At 44.9% G+C, this 24144-nt stretch overlaps 1 protein-coding gene across 5 annotated transcripts in view; it reads right to left on the reverse strand.

Moving 5' to 3' along the window:
• RMND1 (required for meiotic nuclear division 1 homolog) overlaps positions 1–24144 on the reverse strand; it is a 611103-nt gene that overhangs the window by 257974 nt on the left and 328985 nt on the right. For all 5 annotated transcript variants that reach the window (XM_044088165.1, XM_044088420.1, XM_044088253.1 and 2 more), the window contains exon 6: positions 13935–14035. In XM_044088165.1, coding sequence (XP_043944100.1) covers positions 13935–14035 — 101 coding nt within the window. The remainder of the gene's footprint in view (positions 1–13934; positions 14036–24144) is intronic.

Here is a 24144-nt window from a genome sequence, read left to right on the forward strand (position 1 = left end):
ACTTTTGAACTCGGGCCGACTACGGGTTGCCTGCCAGCAGGATAACCCAAGTGTAATGACTGCAACAGTGAAACACGATGAACATCCACATAAATCCAAAAATAATTCAGCTTGATGACAGCAGATGAACATCTTGTTTACTTCATAAATTATGGTAGTCATCCTCACCAGGCAAATCTTAGCAACACCCGAAGTAGCACAGACAAACAATCAAAATGCCAACTACCTCAGCAGAGCTCAGACTTTCACAAACATATCCCCTTGTGGTAGTCCATTTCCAGTAATACTTCAATTCCAAGAGTAAAAAAAAAATCTCTCTTGATGAAAAAATCCAAAATCTGGATAAATCAAACAGCGTTCAATATACACTTCGACTCCCATTAATAACATACAAGTGCCTGTCTGCTGCAAACAGGTAAACTGACTGCAAGTAAATCCCATGCAAAACACAACACATACATCAAAGTCCAAGCAATAAAACAATAAACTAAATACAAAGCAAATAAGTCGCAATCACAAATTAGAGAAGGGTAACCACACATTAGCATCTTGCTTACATATATAAAGTACAGTTGTGTACAATTACCACAAATGTAGATGTTCGAGTGTATTCACTGTTGCAGTCATTACATTTGGGTAATCTGCTGGCAGGTTGCCCTCAGTCAGCCTAATTAATGAAGTCTTGGGTCCTGCGTCGGTTCATACTAGGCTATCTGCCCTAGGGCATTTATAAGCCTAGCCAGAGTGTGTGTGGCTTTCACCACCCCTTAGGATGAGAATACTATACCCATTAGTTTGCTGTGCCTCTGTCCAGCAGTGACACAGAGATGATTCCCAGGGTAAACCTACGATCTCCCATCCACTCGTCAAGATTTCTCTTGAACAGAGTCAGTGAGGGGCTCTGCCTCACATGGACTTGGATTCTGTTCCATAGTGTAGGGAGTCTCTGGGTGATGAATCTGTCCCTCCAGCACGTCCTATTTATATCCGTGTTGAGGTTTAAGTCTCTTGCTCGTGGCTCTGGTGGATTTGGATTTTTTGAGGTGGAGCATGTCCATTAATTCCGGGTTGGACATGACCTTGTATGTCAGGCACAGATAACCTCTGAGCAGACGGTATGCGACTGAATAGAGCTGGAGTTTCTTCAGTCGGGCAGCGTATGACATATGTTTGAGCCCCTTTATCCTTTTGGTGAGGAACTTTTGGGGTCTTTCCAACTGCTGCAGGTGTCGGGTAAGGTACATTCCGAATGGGGCGTTGTACTCAATTATTGGTCTGATAAGTGAAGAGTACAGGGGTACATTGACCTCTCCTGATCTGGATGCGAATCCCTTCATGATCAGGTGGGCAATGTAGAAGGTCTTCCTAACCACTTTGGCAATGTGAGTGCCAAAAGAGAGGTTACTGTCAACTTGGGTCCCCAGGTCCCTGATAACTTCTTCCGTGTTTAATGGATTACCACCTATGTGGTAATTAGGGGTTACCTTGTTTTTCCCAAAGGATATGACTATACATTTTTTGGCATTTAGCTTAAGGCCATGGCTCTGGCACCAGTTATCCATTTCTATGAGACCTCTCTGAAGGATGTCTGTGTCTGATGGAGTGTCAATTATGGTGCCCAGTTTGCAGTCATCTGCAAATTTTGTCAGCCACAATCCCCCTATGTTTGCCTGCACTTCATAAAAATAAATGCCGAACAAGAGGGGCCCAGGACTGAGCCCTGTGGGACACCTCGTGACCGGCTTAGAGTCTGACATGGCACCAGCAACTCTAACCTGTGGGTTCTGTCCTTGAGCCAGTTTGCAACCCATCTTGTGACATATGGGTTTACATCTAAGCTGGTGAGCTTTTCTATGATGCCCGAGTAGGGTATTGTGTCGAACGCTTTTGCTAGGTCAAGGTAGGCTGTGTGAACTGCCTTACCTCATCAATGGCCTTAGTGACTGTTTTGAAAAAGTCGACCAAGTTCAAGAGGCAGGATCTGCCCTTGACAAAGCCAAATTGGGTAGGATCCAGTGTCTGTAGGTCCCCAATGTCTTTATTTATGAGTTCCATTATGATCCTCTCCATAGCTTTGCAGACAAGGCTCGTCAAGCTTATGGGGCGGTAATTTCCAGGGTCCATAGAAGCACCGCCTTTGTGGAGTGGGACCACAGTTGCCGTACGCCATTCTTTGTGTACGTATCCTGTAGTAAGGCTAAGATTAAACAGCAGCCTTATGTGTGGGTTTAGTTCCTCATTGAGTTCGTGTAGCACACAGCCGGGGACACCGTCCGGTCCCATTGATGCTGTGTTTTTTGCTATAGAGAGAGCAGCTCTCACCTGGGAATCTGAGATGTTTGGGAGGCTAGACTCAGGTGGGATAGATATTTCTCCTTTTGGGAGGGAGGGAGGAGAGAAATTTGCACTCAACCTGTCTGCCAGTATGTTGGCAATATCTGTGGGTTCAGTGATTTTTGTATCATTTTGGACTAATTCTGAGCATATCTGGGAGTTTCCACCCAGGTTTCTAACATAGCTAAAGAAGGCCTTATGATTGTCTTTTGTGTCATTAGCGACTTTTCTCTCAAAGTTGGCCTTGGATGATTTTATGAGTGATCGTAGTTTTTTGCTAGTAGTGATCAGAGATGCCTTCCCTTTTAGGGATTTTGCTCTGTCATGTAGTAGCTTTCTCCTCTTGTTGTAGAGTTTGTTTATGGCTGGGGTCCACCAGACCGGGCGCCTGCCTTTGGTGGAAAGGGTCTTTATTTTATTAGGGATTGCTTGATCCATACATTCCTGGAGGTGCTCGTAGAAGGCATTTGTAAGGGTTTCAGCAGCGTGGGTTGTGGTTTCCACTGGCTCGGGGGCCTTGAAGGATACCACTCCAGTCTTAAGAAGTGTGATGTTTGCTTTTGAGAAGTTCTTCACTGTGGTCTTTTTTGCTGGGGTTGGGGGCGGGATGTGGATATCCAGTGAGATTAATTTATGGTCTGATCTCACCAATGAGGGATATACTTCCGGTGTGGAGCATTTTGTCCCCATGTTTGTGATGATCAGATCTAGTATATTTTCTCCTCTTGTGGGAATGGTGACTAGTTGTTCCATAGCATTTGAGTTTATGAACTCCAGGAACCTTTGGGCTAGGGTGTTGGGGCTTGAGTAATGTTCCCAGTCTATGTTTGGGTAGTTGAAGTCACCCAATATGATGGTGTTTGGAGAGACATTCATACTCTCCAGTGTCTTCAGGAAGGCTGTGTGGGTTTCCTGAGTTTGAGAGGGTGGTCTGTAGCATGCTACAAACTGTAGGGCAGTTTTACCTATGGTTAATTGCACCTGGATGGTCTCCGATGCTTCGTGTGTTGCCAGTAACCTGGAGGTGTGGGTATCCTTTATGAATATGGATACTCCCCCTCCTTTTGTGGTTCGGTCTGGATTTTGGGGCCGGAACGCATGATATGAGGTATAACCTGACAGTGCTGGGTTGCTCTCAGGAGCCTTGAACCAGGTTTCAGTCACAGCACAGACATCAATGTTCTCCATACTGAGGAGGGCTTCGAGGGTGTGCATCTTGAGGTTTAGACTTCTGGCACTGAGCAGTATTACCCTTAGTTTTTCTCCATTTTTGTTTTCTAGGGCTGTAGGTTTATCATTTGAGCCTTGCCTAAAAAAGGCACTATGGGGGTGGCAAGAGCCTTTGCCAATATCCGGAAGCCCAGGGTGACAGGTGCAAGCCGTCCCTCAAGCAGCGTGGCTTGTCAAGCATGTCATCCCAGGCAGACAGACATTGGATCCCCTTAGAATGACACCAGTAATTAAGCCAATTATTAAAGCTGATTATTTTGTCTCTGTATTGTGGCATCATTCTTGGTGAGGGTAGGATACTGCTCAGGGTCAGGGTCATACCGGCCTGGGCTACATAATCTGAGAGCTCCTCTATGTCTCTTTTCATGTAGTCCAGGGAGGTACATCTCAGGTCGTTCACACCGGCATGGACAATGACCGAGTCATACTTGTACTTGCTGTGGAGTGACCTGAGTGCTTGTGTTATATGGCGGACTCTAGCGCCTGACAGGCAGCTTACTGTGACCTTTTCCTTGTTCAGTCTGGTGAGTGGGACGTCAGTGTGTCTGACTATGGAGTCACCTATAACAAGTGTGTCTGGCATTGTGTTTGGCCTTAAGGGCTGTGACTGTTTATCACACTGACTTTGAGAACTATGTGTTGCATGTCTTATGTCTTGAGGTGGCAGTTGCTTGGGTGTCTGCTTTGGAGGCCTCTGTAGTTTTGGTAGATTTTTGATCAGTGCCTCCGAGTATGTCTTTGTGTGTTTATGTGTTTGTTTTGCAGTTGTGATAGTTCTATGTGGAAATGGGTTTGTGGTGTGCGTGGTTTCCTTCTCCTCCTGTCTGGTCTTGCCAGTCCTGAGTTGAGAGAGCTCAGCCTCCAGTTTGGCTATATAGTTGCATCTCTCACATGTATTTGTGTTTTGTGGGAGAAGTGGGTTGTCTGTGTACATGAGGCAATTGTAACATTGCCTCAAGATGCCCAGATTCACCAGCTGAACAGGAGAGGACACCAGCAACTGACCCTTCGACATGCTAGAAAAGTGAAAAAGTTTGCTGTGTAACTGAGTCAGAAGGGACCTATAGGGAAATGGGTACTCAAGGGGATTCTAGGCTAATGTAGTACTTTGTTTAGTATATAAGTACTTTAACCTATATAAAAATGCTTTATGAGCAAGTGCTGAGCTTTTGAGATAGAGAATAGACTGTTTAGATTGCAAGTAGAGAAGTTCTAAGGGAAAAATTGAACAGCAGACTTTACGGAGCCAGATATAGTTTAACTGGCGCTGCCCGATGGTGCTCTATGGGCAACTCCGCGCTAAATCACGCAAAAGCACACTAAAGCGGGCTTTATTACAGGGGGCTGAAAAGAGCTAGGAATTGACCCAAAATGGCCAATAGACTACAAGTTTCTGGCTGGAACCACTCCTCTAGGGACAAATAGGCTGCTCAGTGCTCCCCACTCCCACTGGTGAACAAAGACGCTTCCTTTTATCCAAATAAGGATATGGAATAGCACAGGAACCAAGACAAAGCCCAGAGATCAGCAAACTCTGAAGACTGGACTATTCTAGTTCAGTAAGGCGGGAAAAAAAAGATTTTTTTTGTTTTTTTCTTTTTTGCAGAAAACAGAGGAAAAACAGACAGTAAATGCTATAAATGCTTTTAAACAGCTAGCACTTGAGTGTGTTAGCCTACAGGTAAAATTAAGCAACAAATAACTTTTAAAAGTGCAAAACAGTTAATCAACACAAAACAGTTTAAATAGAATGCAGAGCTGTATAAACAGGCGAAAATGCAGTCGCTAAGCAGTAAATAATCAAAAAGCCAGAAAAAATACTTAAATCAGGAAAAAGTCACTCTTTTGCTCTCTGCTGCTTGTAGAACTCTGCAGGACACCACGAGGAGCTGCTGAGTTGAATACAAGGGAAAACGCGCGCTAAAGCGGGCTTTATTACAGGGGGCTGAAAAGAGCTAGGAAATTACCCAAAATGGCCAATAGACTACAAGTTTCTGGCTGGAACCACTCCTCTAGGGACAAATAGGCTGCTCAGTGCTCCCCACTCCCACTGGTGAACAAAGACGCCTTTATCCAAATAAGGATATGGAATAGCACAGGAACCAAGACAAAGCCCAGAGATCAGCAAACTCTGAAGACTGGACTATTCTAGTTCAGTAAGGCGGGAAAACAAGATTTATTTTTTTTTTGTTTTTTTTTCTTTTTTGCAGAAAACAGAGGAAAAACAGACAGTAAATGCTATAAATGCTTTTAAACGGCTAGCGCACTTGAGTGTGTTAGCCTACAGGTAAAATTAAGCAACAAATAACTTTTTAAAAATGCAAAACAGTTAATCAACACAAAAACAGTTTAAATAGAATGCAGAGCTGTATAAACAGGCAAAAATGCAGTCGCTAAGCAGTAAATAATCAAAAAGCCAGAATCAGTTATAGCAAATACAGTTATAACAAATGCTCTGAAATATACTGTATATTTCCAAAATGTTTGAGAAGGACAGTCAGAACACAAGAAGGTTCAGGCGAAAGAGAAAAAAAAGAAAAAGTTTTGTTTTACTTTTTGAAAGGGAAAAAGGAGGAACAGAAGGCCTTATCAAATGTTCTCTCTGTATTAGGCAGAATGAGCTAATGACACTAGACTGGGAGGTGTGCCACAGTAGGGGCGGGCAACTGCAAAGCCACCAAGGTAAAATTAAGCAACAAATAACTTTTTAAAAGTGCAAAACAGTTAATCAACACAAAAACAGTTTAAATAGAATGCAGAGCTGTATAAACAGGCGAAAATGCAGTCGCTAAGCAATAAATAATCAAAAAGCCAGAAAAAAATACTTAAATCAGTTATAGCAAATACAGTTATAACAAATGCTCTGAAATATACTGTATATTTCCAAAATGTTTGAGAAGGATAGTCAGAACACAAGAAGGTTCAGGCGAAAGAGAAAAAAAAAGAAAAAGTTTTGTTTTACTTTTGAAAGGAAAAGGAGGAACAGAAGGCCTTATCAAATGTTCTCTGTATTAGGCAGAATGAGCTAATGACACTAGACTGGGAGGTGTGTCACAGTAGGGGCGGGCAACTGCAAAGCCACCAAGGTAAAATTAAGCAACAAATAACTTTTTAAAAGTGCAAAACAGTTAATCAACACAAAAACAGTTTAAATAGAATGCAGAGCTGTATAAACAGTCGAAAATGCAGTCGCTAAGCAATAAATAATCAAAAAAGCCAGAAAAAAATACTTAAATCAGTTATAGCAAATACAGTTATAACAAATGCTCTGAAATATACTGTATATTTCCAAAATGTTTGAGAAGGATAGTCAGAACACAAGAAGGTTCAGGCGAAAGAGAAAAAAAAAGAAAAAGTTTTGTTTTACTTTTTGAAAGGAACAGAAGGCCTTATCAAATGTTCTCTCTGTATTAGGCAGAATGAGCTAATGACACTAGACTGGGAGGTGTGTCATAGTAGGGTCGGGCAACTGCAAAGCCACCAAGTATAAGAGCAAGACACCAACAGGGAGGGATGGTGGTGCAAAATAGCCTACAGACAGCAAGCACTAGAGAGACAAATGAAAGTTTTTAAACAGATAAAGATTTGTGAAGATACTGAATAGACAAAGTGCTTTATATATATTAAATTTTAAAAACAGTAATCTGTAAAAATAATCAAAAAAAAAATCAAGATACTTATATTTCCTGCTCAGTTGCAGTCAACAACTTCTCCAGTCTTGTAAAGACAGAAACCCTATCAAAGTTAGGGCTTAAAAAGCAGAACAGCTTCTTTTTTTTTTTTTTTTTTTTACAAGAACACAAAAGAACCAGCCCCCACTAGCCAAAAGATAATTACACAGAGGAGATGTTTCAGTTTACACAATAGCCTACAGACAGCAAGCACTAGAGAGACAAATTAAAGTTTTTAAACAGATAAGGATTTGTGACGATACTGAATAGACAAAGTGCTTTATATATATTAAATTTTAAAAACAGTAATCTATAAAAATAATCAAAAAAAAAATCAAGATACTTATATTTCCAGCTCAGTTGCGGTCAACAACTTGGTTGCTGTCCCTTCTTCCATGACATCAGATCGTCAGGGGTATAAAACATGCAGCCGACGCCATTACATCAGTTTTTCTTGCCCCAGATGTCAGGTGCCCCCCAAAAGGGGAGCAAATAAAATTAAAAACAGAAAAACATACCTCAAACCAAAAGCACATACACCAAAAAGGCTTTTAAGCATAGTAAAAGAAAGTAGAGGTATAGTCAGAGAAAAACAGGGGGCTGCAGGGAGGGTGACCAGGACTGCAACAGTGAATACACTCAAACATCTACATTTATGGTAAGTGTACATAACTGTACTATGTTCTTCATGTTTCATTGCTGCAGTCATTACATTTGGGTAGATTCCCAAAGCTATGGTTGGGAGAAGAAATTTATACAGCATTAGGACCAGCTATAAGGCCCTGCAAGACAGCAGTGGCAAAGCCAGCTCTGGATTTAGAGAAAATTGGTAAATGATAATGCTTGGTGAAAGAATGTACAGAACTCCAGGTAGCAGCTTCTAGAATATCCCTGGTAGGAACCCCTCTGAGAAAGGCTGTAGAAGTAGATGCAGCCCTGGTGGTGTGAGATCTGATCCCCTGGGGGATAGGTTTTCCATGGTGCTTATAGCAGAAATGAATGCAATGGCTTATCCATTTACAAATGGTTTGTTTTGAAATAGCCTTCCCTTCTGCCCCAGCAGCAATTGCTAAGTTGTCTGTGCACATCCAAGGAATGCAGAATCCATTCCCCTTTGTTCTATGGATTGGGAAAGAAGGGTGGTAAATGAATGGACTCATTAAGAGCCAGACTGGAAACCACCTTGGGCATGAAGGATGGATTGGTCCTCAGAGATACCCTGTCCGCATGAAAGATGATGAAAGGCTCCACTGCCATAAGGGCCTGTAAAATTCAGATATCCTTCTAGCTGAAGTGATTGCTAAAAGGAAGGCTGTTTTACAATAAAGAAATTTTAAGTCTGCAGTAGCAGCTGGCTTGAAAGGAGGTAGAATGAGCTTCTCCAAAACAAAGTTAAGGTCCCAGGCAGGGGTAGGAGCTCTCCTAGGTGGTCTCAAGTTCTTTGCCCCTCTGAGATGCTGCTTGAGCAGGTGATGAGAGAAGAGAGGTGGCTCTGTGTTATAGTGAGCTGAAATAGCTGAAGCATGGATTTTAATAGAGGAAAAAGACAGGCCCTTGTGAAGCATCTCAGTTAAGTATTGCAAAATCTGAGGTAAATTGGGCGCTGCTGTGCTCATCCCTAAAGATTGGTTCCATGCACAGAATCTTTTCCATTTGTCACTATAAGATTTTCTAGTACTAGGTCTTCTCGCCTCCAAGATGACATCCATCACAGGTTTGCTGAGGGATGTTAAGGGTGAATTTAAGTGATTAGCCAAGCTGAAAGGTTCAATGTTGGAAGCTGAGGGTGCATAATTTAGTTCTCCTGCTGAGATAGCAAGGAAGGTGTCTGAGGCAGGTGCCATGGAGATATTTGTGACACACTATGCAGGAGAGGGTGCCAGTGTTGGGGTGGCCAGTCTGGAGCAATCAAAATCATTCTTGGTTTGTCCTCTTGACTTTTAGCAAAACTTTGAAGAGCAGAGGTAGAGGGGGAAAGGCATAGACTGATAGGTTTGTCCAGCTGAAGGACAGAGCATCCACTTTCCAGGCTTTTTTGTGGGGAGTCCTTGTGCAAAATTTGTCCAACTGGTAGTTCTGGGAGGAGGCAAATAGATCTATGTCTGGGCTCCCCCATTTGCTTGTCAACATGCTGAAAATCTGTGGTTCCAGTTTCCATTCGTGGGTCCATGAGATTTCTGCTTAGTCTGTCTGCCAGTGTATTCAATTTTTCTGGAAGGAATTGAGCTTGTAGGTGCACGTGGTAGCTCAAGGCATTGTTCCACAATGCCATGGCTAGTCTGCAGAGGGGGTAGGAATGTGTACCCCCCTGCTTGTTTATCTACCACATAACCATGGTGTTGTCCGTCTGTACCATTAATTGTCCTGGAAGAATGTAGTCCTTGAAGGCTGTCAGAGCATTCTGTACAGCTAACATTTCCTTTTGATTGATATGTAGGTGCATTTGATTTGGGTTCCATTTGCCCTGGATGCACTTCCCTGCCAGGTGAGCCCCCCATGCATAGTCTGATGCATCTGTAGTTAGGGTTTGGGCGGCAGGGGATAGTGTGAATGGCAGTCCCTTGTTTTGGTGGCAGGCCGCTGCCCACCATAGGAACTCCAGGCGTAAATGTTGACTCCATAGACTTTTTAAGTACCACTGTAGCTTCTTCATATGCAGTCTTGCATATGGAATTAGAAGAATGCAGGAGGCCATGAACCCCAAGGCTTGCAGTATTTGTCTTGCAGGAAGCAGGGTTTTTGTGGCCATTTGTTTGAAGCAAGTTACCAAATTAATTTGCTTCTGTGGCATGAGGAAAGCCATCTGGGCAGTTGTATTCAAGCTTGCACCCAGGAATGTAATCTGTTGGGAGGGTACCAGTTGTGATTTCTTTTTGTTTATGGTACACCCCAGACAAGTTAGAACCTTTTTTACAAACGCCAGATGATTTAGAAGTATGCCCTGGTTTTCTGCCTGAATTAGACAATCGTCCAGGTATGAATATATCTGAATATTTCTTTGATGCAAAATGCAATTACTGGAGCCAGGCACTTTGTAAATACCCTGGGTGCAGTAGACAAGCCAAAGGGCAGTGCAGAGAACTGATAATGCAAGTAGTCTGCTTTGAAACGTAGGTATCTTCTGCAAGATTCCCTGATTGGGATGTGCAGGTATGCTTCTTTTAAATCTAGAGTTGCCAACCAGGCATCTTTGCCTAGCATAGGAAGTAACTGGTGAAGAGTCAGCAGCTTGAATTTTGGAATGTCTAGAAAGGTGTTTAGAGTAGACAGGTCCAGAATTGGACACAATGATTTGTCATTTCTGGGTATAAGGAAAAGCCTGGAATAGAAACCTTGTCCATTTTCCTCTTCTGGTACCAGTTGAATAGCCTCCATGTTTAAGAGGGAAGGTATTTGTTTTTGAGCCTCTGCCCACTGATATGGGGGCAGATCTGGCCACCAGTTTGGGGTTGGTAACATGTGGAAATGAAATCTGTATCCTTGGGACACTATATTTAAAACCCATTTGTCCTGGGTTATGAGTTCCCAGTTTTTTGCATGAAGAGCAATCTTTCCCCCCCAAAGGGGCGGCTGAAAGGTAAGTGCTTGGTAATTTTAAAGGAAAGTCACTGAGACTGTTTATCATAGGGGGTGTCTTGTTATTTCCAGATTTGGAAGTGGAATCCCCCCCATTGCTTAGTTCTGAGAGTCCCCTGGGACTGAAACCTGGTGCTTTTGGTGTGTCTGGGTTTGGCTTGAGAGGATCTGGGAGGAGCTGGAAAGGACCAATTCTTAGTAGGCCAATGCCTACTAAATATTGGAGGTTGCACTTGTAAGAAATCTTTTACAGTTTGCATAGATTTAACTTTATCTTTTTTAGAACTTCTTCGGCCTTATTGCCAAACAGGTGGTCCTGATTTAAAGGAGCATCCAACAAGTTTTCTTTAACATGATCAGGCAGAGATTGCTCCTTAATCCAAGCATGCCTTCTAAGCACAGATCCAGTAACAACAGCCCTGCAAGAGGCCTCTAAAGAATCAAAACCACATTGCAATGTATGTTTTTCAACTTGTTCAGCAGAATGCAATAAATCCTGTAAGTCTTTATTTTTCACACAGTCAGAAATCAACATCATTTTCTGTTTAAGCAGTCCAATAATATGCTGTTGATATTTATATAAGTACAAACCTTTTTTACCCCATCTATCCAGTGCCCTGGAGTCTCTATCAGAAGGGGTAGGATTTTTAGCAGTAGAAGCCTTAATGCCCTTGGCCCCCTCAGAAATGGTTTCTGGATCCGCAACAGGATTTTTGAAAAGGAACTTGTGGGACTCAGGAACCCTGTAGTATCTGTCAGGTTTACTAGGAGCCGGAGGCAGGGAATCAGGGGCCATACTGGATTCCGAAAACACATCATCAACAATGTCTAGTACAGGAGGTATAGCCAAAGGCCTATGCTGAGGCAGAAGGAAATCCCTAAGCCTCTTTTTTGATTCAGAAAATTCCTGACTTTCCCAGTGGAAATGCTCCCTTAAGTTATGTAACGTTTCCCCAAAAGAAAAGTCCTCGGGGGGGGGGGGAATGGAATCCTCTGCATCAGAATCCTCATAAGTAGGTATGGGCAAAGCCAGGTCATTAGACGAATCAGAAGAAACAGAGTCCTGATCAGAAGATTCATAGTCAAGCTCAGTCCTAGGCCTCTTAGAAGGGGGGGGGGGGGTTGACTACCCCTGATTAGAGTAATAAGATCTTCAGCCATTTTGATCATTTGTTTTTTAGGCATAGGGGCCTGGGCGCCGGTTTTTTAGACATAAATCGAGATTTAGGCCTTAGTGTAGAAGGTGGAGTCGGTTTAATATACAAGTCTGTAGGCCTGAATACATCCTCAGAAGCTGGTGCCTGCACAGCGGCTCCAGACCCATCCAAGGTAGAGACATCTGCGGGTTCCATAGGTGAAGCAACTCGTGGCATACCGGACTCTGAATGGGTCTCAGTAGAGGCCTGTGAGTCAGAAGTAGCGGGTATCAGGGGCTGCAAAAGCGCCTCACTGAGTAATGGTGAACTGGTGACTGGCTTAGAAGAAGCGTCGTCGGCAGTTTTGGACCTAGATGGTCTGTCTCTGTCTTTTTCTTTGCGCTTTTTTCAGAATCCCGGTAGTTGGATGGCTAACCGACGTCATTTCTGGATAATTAAACCAAGAACAGAAATATTTAGAGGCAAAAATTTACCAACGACGGATAGTGCGCTGATTAAATAAAGGACAAAACCAACAGCAAGGTACGTCATGGTCAGGGCCTAGGCAAAGAATACAGTACAAATGAAAATCTTTATGAGGTATTTGCTTTCCACAAGTAATGCAATTATTAACTTTTACTGACATTGGTAAGGAGCAAGAAAAAGTTTCCCCAAAGGGGTGCTTAGCTTTAAGTTGAAGACTTCAGTTTTGAAACTCGGAAACAAAAATTTCAGGAGTCGGCCGACTGGCACTTGCGAACTGCTTCTGCTTTGGGCACCGCACGGCAAGAAAAACTGATGTAATGGCATTGGTTGCATGTTTTATACCCCTGACGACCTGACGTCATGGAAGAATAGAGGGCAACCGACGCAGGACCCAAGACTTTGCTAATCAGGCTGACTGAGGGCAACCTGCTAGCAGATTACCCAAATGTAATGACTGCAACAGTGAAACACGAAGAACATCTCAACGGAGACTAACATCTGAGAGTGAGGACAAGTATCGCTTCCTTAAAGACAGGTCTATAAACTTTCTAAAGTTTCTTTGTCAATAAAAAGTGATTTGGTGACCTTTAGGATATATGCAAGAGAAAGTATTTTTTCCTTAAAGCTGGCTCTATAAACTCTCTCAGTTTTAATTTAATAGAATGTGAGTCTGCAACTTTTAGAATATCTGTAAGAGAAAACCTAACTGCAATTTATGTAATGAGAGACAACTTCCTTATGCAAACAGGGCCTATATACACATAACACAGATAATTTTCTGTCTCAACCTGACTGCACCTCCCCTTGTTTTTTTCACTGTACAGAATAAAGTGAGGATAAACATACAGGTCGAGATCTAGTACAGCATAGATTTTGTAGTACAAAGAGGACAGGGCAGAAGGGGTCCAGACAAGCCAACAAAAATCATAAATTAATGCAGTGTAGAGTTACTGCAAGGACTGCATTAGCATACAAAAGTAGTAGTAGGACACAGCAGAACCATCCTTGTTTACACAAAAACAAATGTTTGGGATGGCGCTGTAGTGTGTAGTCCATGTTAAGCAAATGGTTTCCTGTTGAGTTTTAGCATTTGATGGCTTACTATCAATGCAACAACATCTTTGCTGGATTAATAAAAAATTCAGAGACTAGTACCTAGAGGAATTTGAGTACCAAGTCTACAAGGGCTTGCATACACACATACACACACACACACACACATACACACGTGAGCATGCACAAATATACACACGCGTGAACATGCACAAACGCACACAAACAAGTCCACCCAAGTACTCTCAAATGCAAAAATTTTTGAAGCAATATTGATAAATGACAAATGGCATCAACAGCATGCTTAACTACAAAACTAAAAATTCACTGAAATAAAATCAAATTAACATTTTTCTGTGACTTTCTCATATTGGAAACAAACTTTCTGATTAGTTGCATAATCACAAAAATAAAAAAAAATACATGCATAAATAAATACAGTGCTTACTCTCCAATTCTGTAGTTAATTTCTTCATTTTCCCAGTGAACTAATGCAACTTCATAAGGCTGAATCTCATGTCTCTCGAGGATCCGCATCACATTTCTTACCTGTCTCATGAAATAAAAACAAAAAGTATGAGAAGGAAAGACTGAATTCAAGTAAAGTATTGTGGGTTAACACAAGGATAATACAGCTGACACCAGTGATAAAAAAGAAGTTATGTACTCACCATAACATTCCATCTGAGTAGTTCTACTTCTTCAACCTGTGGGTACCGGATCTATATCGGATCCGAGCCAGCAAATTCACTAGCATCTGCTCCGAGCTCCAAGCTCCTCCCCTTACCCATAATACACCACCACTACCTTCCAACCCCCAGATCAAGTTTGCTAACCCTTACACTGATAACCCGACCTGAAGAATACTTTATGACCTAAAACTGCAGTCAACAGGCTGTTCATATGATAAGGTCAGGGGGAAGGAGGGAGCGAAGGTTGAAGACAAATGAAGTAGAACTACTCAGATGGAACATTATGGTGAGTACATAACTTCTTTATCTGAAGTAGTTTGCTTCATTTGGTCTTCAACCTGTGAGACAGAGTCCCCAGCTACTAAACTCCTGGGTGGCCCTCATGGAAGGATATTCCGGAGCACTGCGGAACCAAAGGATGCTCTCCTTTTAGAAGTAAATCCAATTTGTAGTGACAAATAAAGGTATGAGATTAGGACCAAGTAGCTGCAGAACAAATATCATCCAATGAGACTCTAGACCAAAAAGCCACAGAAGTAGCCATTGACCTATTGGAATGAGCTTTTAACTGACCCGGAGGAGACACACCTTTATCCTTATAGAGCTGAAGGATGCACAAGGAAATCCACCTAGCAATAGTGACCTTGGAAAAGGGTTTGGAGAAGGACACAAACAATTGATCAGATTTACAGAAGTTTTTTTGTCCTGTGTAAATAAAATCGTAACTGTCTATGAACATTCAGCAAGTGGAGTTTGTATTCTATTTTGTTAGCAAAGTTTGGAAAGAAAACAGGTAGGTTAATGGTCTGACTGATGTTAACTTGTGATGCAATCTTAGGAGGAAAGGCTGGATTGGTCTGAAGGGAAACACTATCTTTATGGAAGATCATATATGGAACTTTAATGGACAAAGCTTGCAGTTCCGAAACCCTTTTAGCAGAGGTGATAGCTACCAGGAATGCTGTTTTCCAAGATAAGAACTTAAGATCTGTGGTTGCAGCAGGTTCAAAAGGTGGAGCGACCAAAGCTTGAAGAACCATAGTGAAGTCCCATGGAGGAACAGGATCCTTGACCGGGGGCGTAACAGGAAAGTACCTTTCATAAAGGCTTTACACAGTTTGAAAGAGGCCAAGGAGGCAGAATTTTCACCCACGTGAAAATGAGAGATGGCAGCTAATTGAACTTTGATAGCAGAAGAGCTTGCTCCTTGTTGAAAAATATTGGCTAGGAAGTCAAGAATGGCAGAAATAGGAGCCTTGAAAGGGTCTTAACTCCTTTGAGAAGCCCAAAAGGAAAAACTTTTCCATTTGCTATGGTAAATCTTCCTTGTTGAAGACTTATGGGCTGCCACCAGAATAGACCTAACTGAAGAGGATAATCCAGGAGTCCTAGCAATCATGGGAAGTGGAGCAGCCAAGCTGTGAGCTTCAAACTGTCCAGGTTCAGATGAGAAACCCCCGATGGGTGTGACATCAGATCCTGAATAGGATCCAAGATCCAAGGCAAAGCCAGAAGATGAGACCAAAAGAAGGGAAACCATACCTGGCAAGGCCAACATGGGGCAAATGAGGATCACTCTGCTCCCCAGTCGACATACTTTCTGTAGAAACCTCAGAAGAGGAGGTACTGGGGGGTAAGCATACAGAAGACCGGGAGGCCGAGCGTGGACTACAGCATCTCTGGGGGACTCCCCCGGCAGGGGGTTCAGAGCGGAAAACTCGCTGCACTTCGCGTTGGAAGGAGATGTGAAGAGATCACAGCAAGGCTGACCCCACTCCAGAAAGATCTGCTCCGCTACTGAATGATTCAGAAACCACTCATAAGGCATCATAATAGTCCGACAACCTGTCTGCTAGAATGTTGGACCATCCCGGAATGTGCATTGCTATGAGAAAGCAACCAGTAGAGATCATCCATTCCCACACTTTCATTGCCTTGCGACAAAGGGGGTAAGATCTGGTCGCTCCCTGTTTGTTGACGTACCAGACAACTGACATGTTGTCTGAATGAATTGCAATGGTTCCCAGAGGAAGAAGGGCATGAAGGGCCTGCAACGCCAAAAGGACTGCCCTCATCTCTAGAATGTTTACGTGCAAACTGGTCTCGAGAGGGGACCACAGGCTTTGGACTGTCCTGCCCAAACAATGCCCCCCCACCCAAGTTGGGAGGCATCAGTTGTCACTGTGGCTTGGACAGGGACTGAAACAAAAGATCATCCCTCCAAGATTTCTGGAGAGCACATCCACCACAGAAGGGACGACCGACAGACTCGACTGAGGTGTATTGGATACGATAATGGAAGTTCCAACAGGGACCATTGTACAGCTAGTGTCCACTGTAGTACTCGCATATGTAACCGGGTGCACGGAAGAAGCATTATGGTCGCTGCCATTGAAGTGAAGGCCCTCAACACCAATTCTGCTGAGGGAAGATGAGAACGATAGATCAGGGAGATATGCATCCTAAGGTTTTCTACGCTCTCCGTGGTCAGGAAGATTTTGCACTGTAGTGTGTCTATCCTTGCTCCAATGTAGTCTATCACCTGGACAGGATTTAGAAGTGATTTGGATGCGTTGATTGTAATCCCCAATTGAAGAGCAAGCTTTAAGAAATAATCCCTAGTTTGAGAAAGTAGATGCCTGGTGGGAGCAGTGAGGAGCCAATCGTCCAGGTACGGATAGACCTGAATCCCCTGAAGCCTCAGGTGAGCCGCTACTACCACCATCACTTTGAACACCCTGGGGACTGTGGTGAGACCAAAGGGTAAGGCATGAAATTGGTAATGAACTGGTAATGACTGACTCCTAACCGGAAGCAGAGAAACCTCCTGGAGCTTCTGTGCATCTTTATGTGATAGTAGGCATCCTGGAGGTCTAAAGAGCACATCCAGTCGCTCTCTTGCAGGTACGGCATGATGGACTGTAGCGTGACCATCTGGAATTTTTCTGACAGGTTCAGGGTAGATAAAGTCCCCCGTTTTCTTTGGCACCAAAAAGAACGCAGAGAAGATGCCCGATCTGGACTGATCTGGGGGGACGGCTTCGATGGCTCATTTTTCTAGCAGCTTGGAGATTTCCTGTGCTGCTTCCTCCCTTTGCATGAGTGGTACGTCCAGGAGGTTTGGGAGGAACCACAAAGGGGATAGAGTATCCTCTGAATATTATCTGAAGCACCCAGCAGTCTGATGTTATGGACTCCCATGTCACCAGGTGCAATGACAATAGTCTCCTGACTGCCTCCAGAGTAGAGCAGTCGGGCAATCCCTCAGGCTTGCTGACCGGGCCTGTCCGAGAAAGGTTCTCAAGACCCAAAATTCCCCGGACCCCCTCTGCCTCTAGGCCGGTGTCTAGCCTTTCCCCTCTACCTCTGGGGGAAGAAAAGCCCTGAGTGTCCCGGGAATATTGTGACTTCCGGAACCACATCTTCTTTTGTCCTCTCTGATTCTGGGAAAAGGATCTTTGAGAGTTCAAGAAGCGGATTCCGACAGCAGATAGTGTCTTCCCGTCCTTCTCACTCTGGACTAAAGTTTCTTTGATGGTCTTACCAAAAAGAGTAGAGCCATCATAAGGGATGTTGGCAAAAGATGCCTTGAACGGTTCCGAAAACTGACATAGCCTGAGTCAGGCGTTGTGCCTCATGGACACGTCGGACCCAGAAGCCCTGGCCATTCCTTCGGTAGCATGTCAGATGAGTCACATGGACGTGTTGGAGGCTGCTTTTAAAGTGGCCATCCTCGCAGAGAAAGTGTCTCTGTCCTCCTACGACATGGACTTAGGGGGAGACTCAGCCAGTTCCATGACCAGGTCATCTTGTGATGTGGGCCAGGTAGTTCAGCTCCATGATGGAAAAGGTTGCTGACGCATAAACCCACTTCCCTTAGCGGTCCACCATTCAAGAATCTCGGTCAGAGGGATGAACAGAGGAACTCTCTTGGGCTAGTTCCTTTTTTGTGGCTGCTGGTACCACCATAGCGTCTACGGGGGAGCCCTTGTTCCACTCTGGTCTATCTGATGGTTGGCTCGAGATCTTATCCGGATGTTTAGGGATTGGTTCCACGGTGTCCGGCTTCTTCCAGGCCCACGAGGTGATCAGGTTCACCAGGGGATCTGTAGGAGGGAACACCCAGGAAGTACATGGGCCCGTGCCAAAAGCCTCCAGGAACACGTATTCGTCAGAAGAAGGTATGGGGTCGGACCAACCTCCCCGCTGGTGTAGGATTTCCATAATGTCTCCAAAGGAGACATCCTTGGGAGGTGACCTGGGTGAACCTTCCCCATCATCCAAATCCGTGTCCTCCGGGAGGTACTCGGGGAAGTCCATGTGCCTCCTCTTACACGTATGCTTACGAGGCATGTCTCCAGTGGGGCTATCCGGGGGGGAACTCGTAAGCCACTTTTTCCTCATGGGGAACCATCTGGGGCTCCTCGAGCATGGGCTGTCCCTCTGGTAAAATGATGGGATTCGTAGACGGAGCCGAGGGGGTCAGGGCAGAATCTGAGGAAGTAGTCAAAGGTCTTGATCCAGTGGAGAGAACCCTTTCTACCACATCAAACGCCGAGGGAGAACAAGTCTCCTGGGGTACCAAGAAGGAAGCCACTTTCTCCGGATCTGATGTGAGACTCGGAGCCGAGCCAGAAGTGGATGGTGTTCTGAGGGAGGGAACCTGGCCCGACAATGCCAGTGCTGAAGAATAAAAGTTTTGCTCTCTCGGATCCAACACCCAAGCTCTGGCTCCAAGAGCCACTTGGATCCAAACTGGTCAAACTGACACACTCCAGGCAGCTGTCGGTGTTGAGGAGACAGGTACTGTCAGTGCTGACCCCCTGACTAAGGCAATCTTCGGATCTGAGTACTCCGAACCCAGTGGACAGATCGGAGAAGGAGAAATCGGAAGAGGGGGCTGGCAAGACCCCCAATCTGGATCTGAGTACAAATGAACCTCCTCATCATTTCATCCATGTCAACTTCCGATAAGCTACGCGTGGATCTCAACGTGGCCACTGACTCCAACCTCGAGGGCCAAGATGGAGGACGTGTCTCCTCCGGCTCCGGGGAAAATCTTGGAGATCGGAGCCGAGGAGAGTCACGGATCCTAGCCTGACTTTTGGTGGGAGTAAAAGGAAGATCCGGAGACCTCTTGCATTTCTCTAGTTTGCAATGCTTGTCTGATTTGTGCTCCGTCTCCTTCTCTCTGCCGCTTTTCCGCTCAAATTCCACAGGCTTAGAAATGGAGTCCCAGTCTGGGAGGGAGGAGAAGCAAGGGCAAGAAAGGAAGGAGAGTCGGCCACAGCAGCCACTGTGACCGAAGCAGTGGACGAGGCAACCGCCTCAGAAGTGGGTAGAAGGCCTTTTAGGGCCAACTTGGCCTTCCTGTCCTTAAACCCGCATGGGTTAAAACCCGCACAGATAGTACAATCCGTACTCAAATGGGCAATGCCCAAGCACATCACACAAAGAGTGTGGCCATATGCAGGAGACCATTTATGGCCACACTCAGTGCACCTTTTGAAGACAGGCTTGTATCAGCCATGTCGCTACACAAAAGAAGTTCACACTAGAAAAGGAAAAGGAGAAGAAAAAAGTTAACTGTTTTCCACTCAAAAACCACTCACCACAAACTCAGGGCACACAGAACACTGAGGGGGGAGGGGAGGCAATACACACTAACAAACTAACTCTAAAACTAAAGAAAATTTTCTAATATACGACGCACCAGCAAGGAGAGGAGGAGAGGGAAAGTACAGTTGTGTACACTTACCATAAATGTAGATGTTCGAGTGTATTCACTGTTGCAGTCATTACATTTGAGTAATCTGCTGGCAGGTTTCCCTCAGTCAGCCTGAATAACAAAGTCTTGGGTCCTGTGTTGGTTGCTGTCTTCTCTTCCATGACGTCAGGTCGTCAGGGGTATAAAATTAGAAGTTATGTACCTACCATAACGTTCCATGTTAGTTGTCTTCTCTCGCCTTCTTTCTTGCTGGATGGGTTCGGAGCCGATCCTCGGCTCCGACTCGGCACTAGCTTTAGCTCGAGAACTCCTTTTACCAGCTCGAGGCAACCCTATATCCCATGATGCAAGGCGGAACTACCTCAGATCTCGTTTGGTAGCTAACTAACCCTGCTAAAGACTTATCCTAATATAATTAGGAACCATGGTTCCTAAAAGAAGTCCTCATAACAATGCTCCAGAGGAAGCAATCTAATAGGAACTCTCCAAGATCTGTCCAGGCCAGGGGGAAGGAGGGAGGGATAAGAAAGAAGGCGAGAAGACAACTAACATGGAACGTTATGGTAGGTACATAACTTCTAAATGTTAAGTTGTCAATCTCGCCTTCATTCTTGCTGGATGGGACCGTCCCTAGCACCTGTATCCCGGGTGGCTCAATGGAACAGACTCTTGAGAACAGTGGAACCAAAACTGGCCCTATCTCTGGAGGCCAAATCCAACTTGTAATGAGACACAAAGGTATGAGGCGTGGCCCAAGTAGCTGCTGCACAAATAGTGTCAATGGGAAGTCTATCCTGAAAGGCTACAGAAGTGGATAGACTCCTGGTCGAATGTGCTTTTGGCTTAGAAGATAGTTGTTTGCCCCTTAGAGAGTACACATAGGAAATGGTGGAAGTCAACCATCTAGATAAGGTCACTTTAGATACTGGAAGACCCAACCTGTTTCCTGCATAGGAGACAAACAATTGGTCTGATTTTCTAACTTGTTTAGTCCTATGTAAGTAGTACCTGAGCTGACGGTGAACATCCAAAAATGTAGCTTCTGTTCAGCTCTGTCAGAATAGTTAGGAAAGAAAACTGGTAGATCAATAGATTGGTTAATATTGGCTTGAGATACAACCTTGGGAAGAAAGGAAGGGTTAGTTCTGAGCGAAACCCTATCCTTATGAAACACCAGATAAGGTGAACGAATACAGAGGGCCTGAATGTCAGAAACTCTTCTTGCAGAGGTAACAGCCAGCAAAAATATAGTTTTCCATGTCAACAACTTTAAAGAACACGTAGCAGACGGTTCGAAAGGAGGTAGAATTAGGGATGCCAACATTAAGTTCAGATCCCATTGCGGAGGAGGATGTTTCACAGGCGGTTTTAGGAGAAAAACTCCTCTCAAAAAGGCTTTGCATAACTTATGAGACATGATGTTATTGTCCTGCAAGCCAACATGAAATTTGGAAATAGCAGCCATTTGTACTTTGACTGTAGATGATGACGATCCCGAATGAAAAACCTCCGCCAGGAAATCCAAAACAGAATGTATAGGAGCGGTGAAAGGATCAATATTTCTGGCGTTTGCCCAAATAGAAAACGCCGCCACTTGCTAGCATAAACAGTTCTAGTGGACGACTTTAAAGAAGACACTAAAATGTCTCTGACTGAGTCAGAAATCATTGGTAGCCTGGCTAAGGAAGGAAGTGGAGCAACCAAGCAGTGAGGTTGAGAGAATGAATGGCTCGGTGCTGCTGACCCGACTGGTGGATCAAAAGATCCGAACTGGGTCCAGATGCCAGGGCTGCACCAGAAGGTGATGATGTAGAGACGGAAACCAAATTTGTCGAGGCCAAAATGGAGCAATGAGGATCAATTTGGCTCTCAAAACGGTGGCTTTCTGAATGACTTGTGGAATCAATGGAAAGGGAGGAAAAGCATAAAGAAGTCCCCGAGGCCAATCCTGGGTTAGAGAGTCTCTCAAGGGTTGGCCTGGAAGAGGAAATAGTGTGAAGTAATCTGGGCACTTGCTGTTTTGAGGGGTAGCAAAAGATCGCAACAAGGGTGCCCCACTTCAGAAAAATCTGATCCACTACAGACTGATTGAGAGACCACTCGTGAGGCATCAGAATAGATCTGCTTAGCCTGTCCGCCAATAGGTTGGACCTGCCGGGGATGTGCGTTGCTATCAGATACCGCTGAGAAGAGATCGCCCATTGCCAAAGTCTGAGAGCTTCTCGACATAAGGGATAGGACCTGGTTCCGCCCTGTTTGTTGATGTACCAGACCACGGACATGTTGTCCGTCTGTACTGCAATAGTCCCTGTGGGAAGAAAGTCGTCGAGGGCTTGCAACGTTAAAAGCACTGCTCTCATCTCCAGGACATTTATGTGCAGGTGGTATTCTATGGGTTGCCACGTCCCGTGGACCATCCTGCCCTGATAATGCCCCCCCCACCCGATCAGAGAGGCATCCGTGGTGACTGTGGCAACTGGAGGAGGGGAACAAATGGTCGGCCCTGCTGAAGAAGAGGGGAAGATACCCACCATCGTAGATGAGCCCTGCAAGACTGTGTCACTAAGATCTCGTGCCTCATGGGCAGATCGTGGTACGACCACTGCGTGAACAACATCCACTGCAGGAGACGCATGTGGAAGCGAGCTAGTGGAAGAAGAACAATGGCTGCAGCCATTAGGCCTAGAACCTTCAAGACAAACCTGGCTTTGACCTTGTTGCTTTGTAACAGAAGCTGAACAAATTTCTGGATGTCCAGAATCCTTTGATTTGTTAGTCTGGCTAACATTTTAACGGTATCTAACTCTGCGCCTATAAAGGTGATAGATTGGCAAGGCAGCAGAGAGGATTTTTCGAAATTCACCGAAATTCCTAGACTCTTGCAAAGCTGTAAGGTGTAGTCTCTGGACCGAAGAAGCTGATCCCTGGAGGTGGCGGAGAGGAGCCAGTCGTCCAAATAAGGAAACACTTGGAATCCTCGACGTCTCAGGTGAGCTGTAACCACCGCCATGCATTTGGTGAACACTCTGGGGGCTGAAGTGAGGCCAAAGGGCAGTGCTCTGAATTGGTAATGACTGGCTCCCAGCCGAAAGCGGAGAAACCTTCTGGAGCGCCTGTGAATCTTTATGTGATAGTACGCATCCTGAAGGTCTATCGAGCACATCCAGTTGTCCTTGCCCAGAAAGGGCAGAATGGATTGCAGCGTGACCAACCGAATCTTGCCTTTTGACAGACTTGTTTAGTCTGCTTAGGTCTAGTATTGGTCTCCAATCTCCCGTCCTTTTGGGGACCAAAAGAATCTTGAGTAGAAGCCGGATCCTACTTGGTCTGCCGGCACTGTTTGGATGGCTCTTTTTCCCAGGAGTTTTGAAACTTCCTGTTTTGCCAAATCCCTTTGACTGGGTGAGATGTCTGGAAGGGATTGTAGAGGTACGGGAAACCTTTAGAAGGGGATTTTGTAACCCTCGGATATAATCGACTGTACCCACTTCTCTTGTGATAGGGATTGCCAGGCTACTGGGTACAGCGAAATTCTTCCCCCGACTGCCTCCAAGGGTGGACAGTCGGGCAACACCTCAGGGATGCTGAAAGGGCTTCTCAGGAAGAGGCTCCCTGTTGCCCTGGTTCTGAGGACCCCTGCCTCTAGGGCGCGTCTATTATTGTTACCCCTCTGCCTCTAGGGGTAAACTGACCACGTGTGTCCGTGTAGCTCCTTGGGCTTTACGGAACCACATCTTCCCTTCTGACCCTTGGGATATGGCCTAGAAGGAGTGGAAAACTGGACTCCAACGGCAGAAAGAGTTTTACCGTCTTGTTCACATCTGGTCAAAGTATCCTTCACCTGAGGTCGAACAAAGCCGAACCGTCAAAGGGGGTGTTGGTGAAGGACGCCTTAAAGGGGTCCGCAAAATTACACAGCCGCATCCAGGCTTGGCGTCTAAGAGCAACACCTGTGCCTGCGGCCCTGCTCGTTCCATCGGCTGCATAAGATATGAGCCGCATGGAGGAGTTAGATATCGAATTCAGGATAGCTAGCTGAGAGGCAATCTTTTCCTGAGCCCCAGCAGCTGAAGGATCCTGGACTACTTCTCCCAGTTCCTTGAGAATATCTCGATTTGAAGCCTGGTGAAGTGACAAAGGTAATTCAGCAAACGCATTGCAAAGGTCGCTGAAGAAAACATCCGCTTTCCATACCTGTCCATGGTCCTAGAATCCTTATTAGGAGGATGGACAGGTAC

Source organism: Protopterus annectens, chromosome 1.part0 (assembly GCF_019279795.1).
Source record: "Protopterus annectens isolate FY-2018-M chromosome 1.part0, PAN1.0, whole genome shotgun sequence".
NCBI classification, from domain to species: Eukaryota; Metazoa; Chordata; order Ceratodontiformes; family Protopteridae; genus Protopterus; species Protopterus annectens.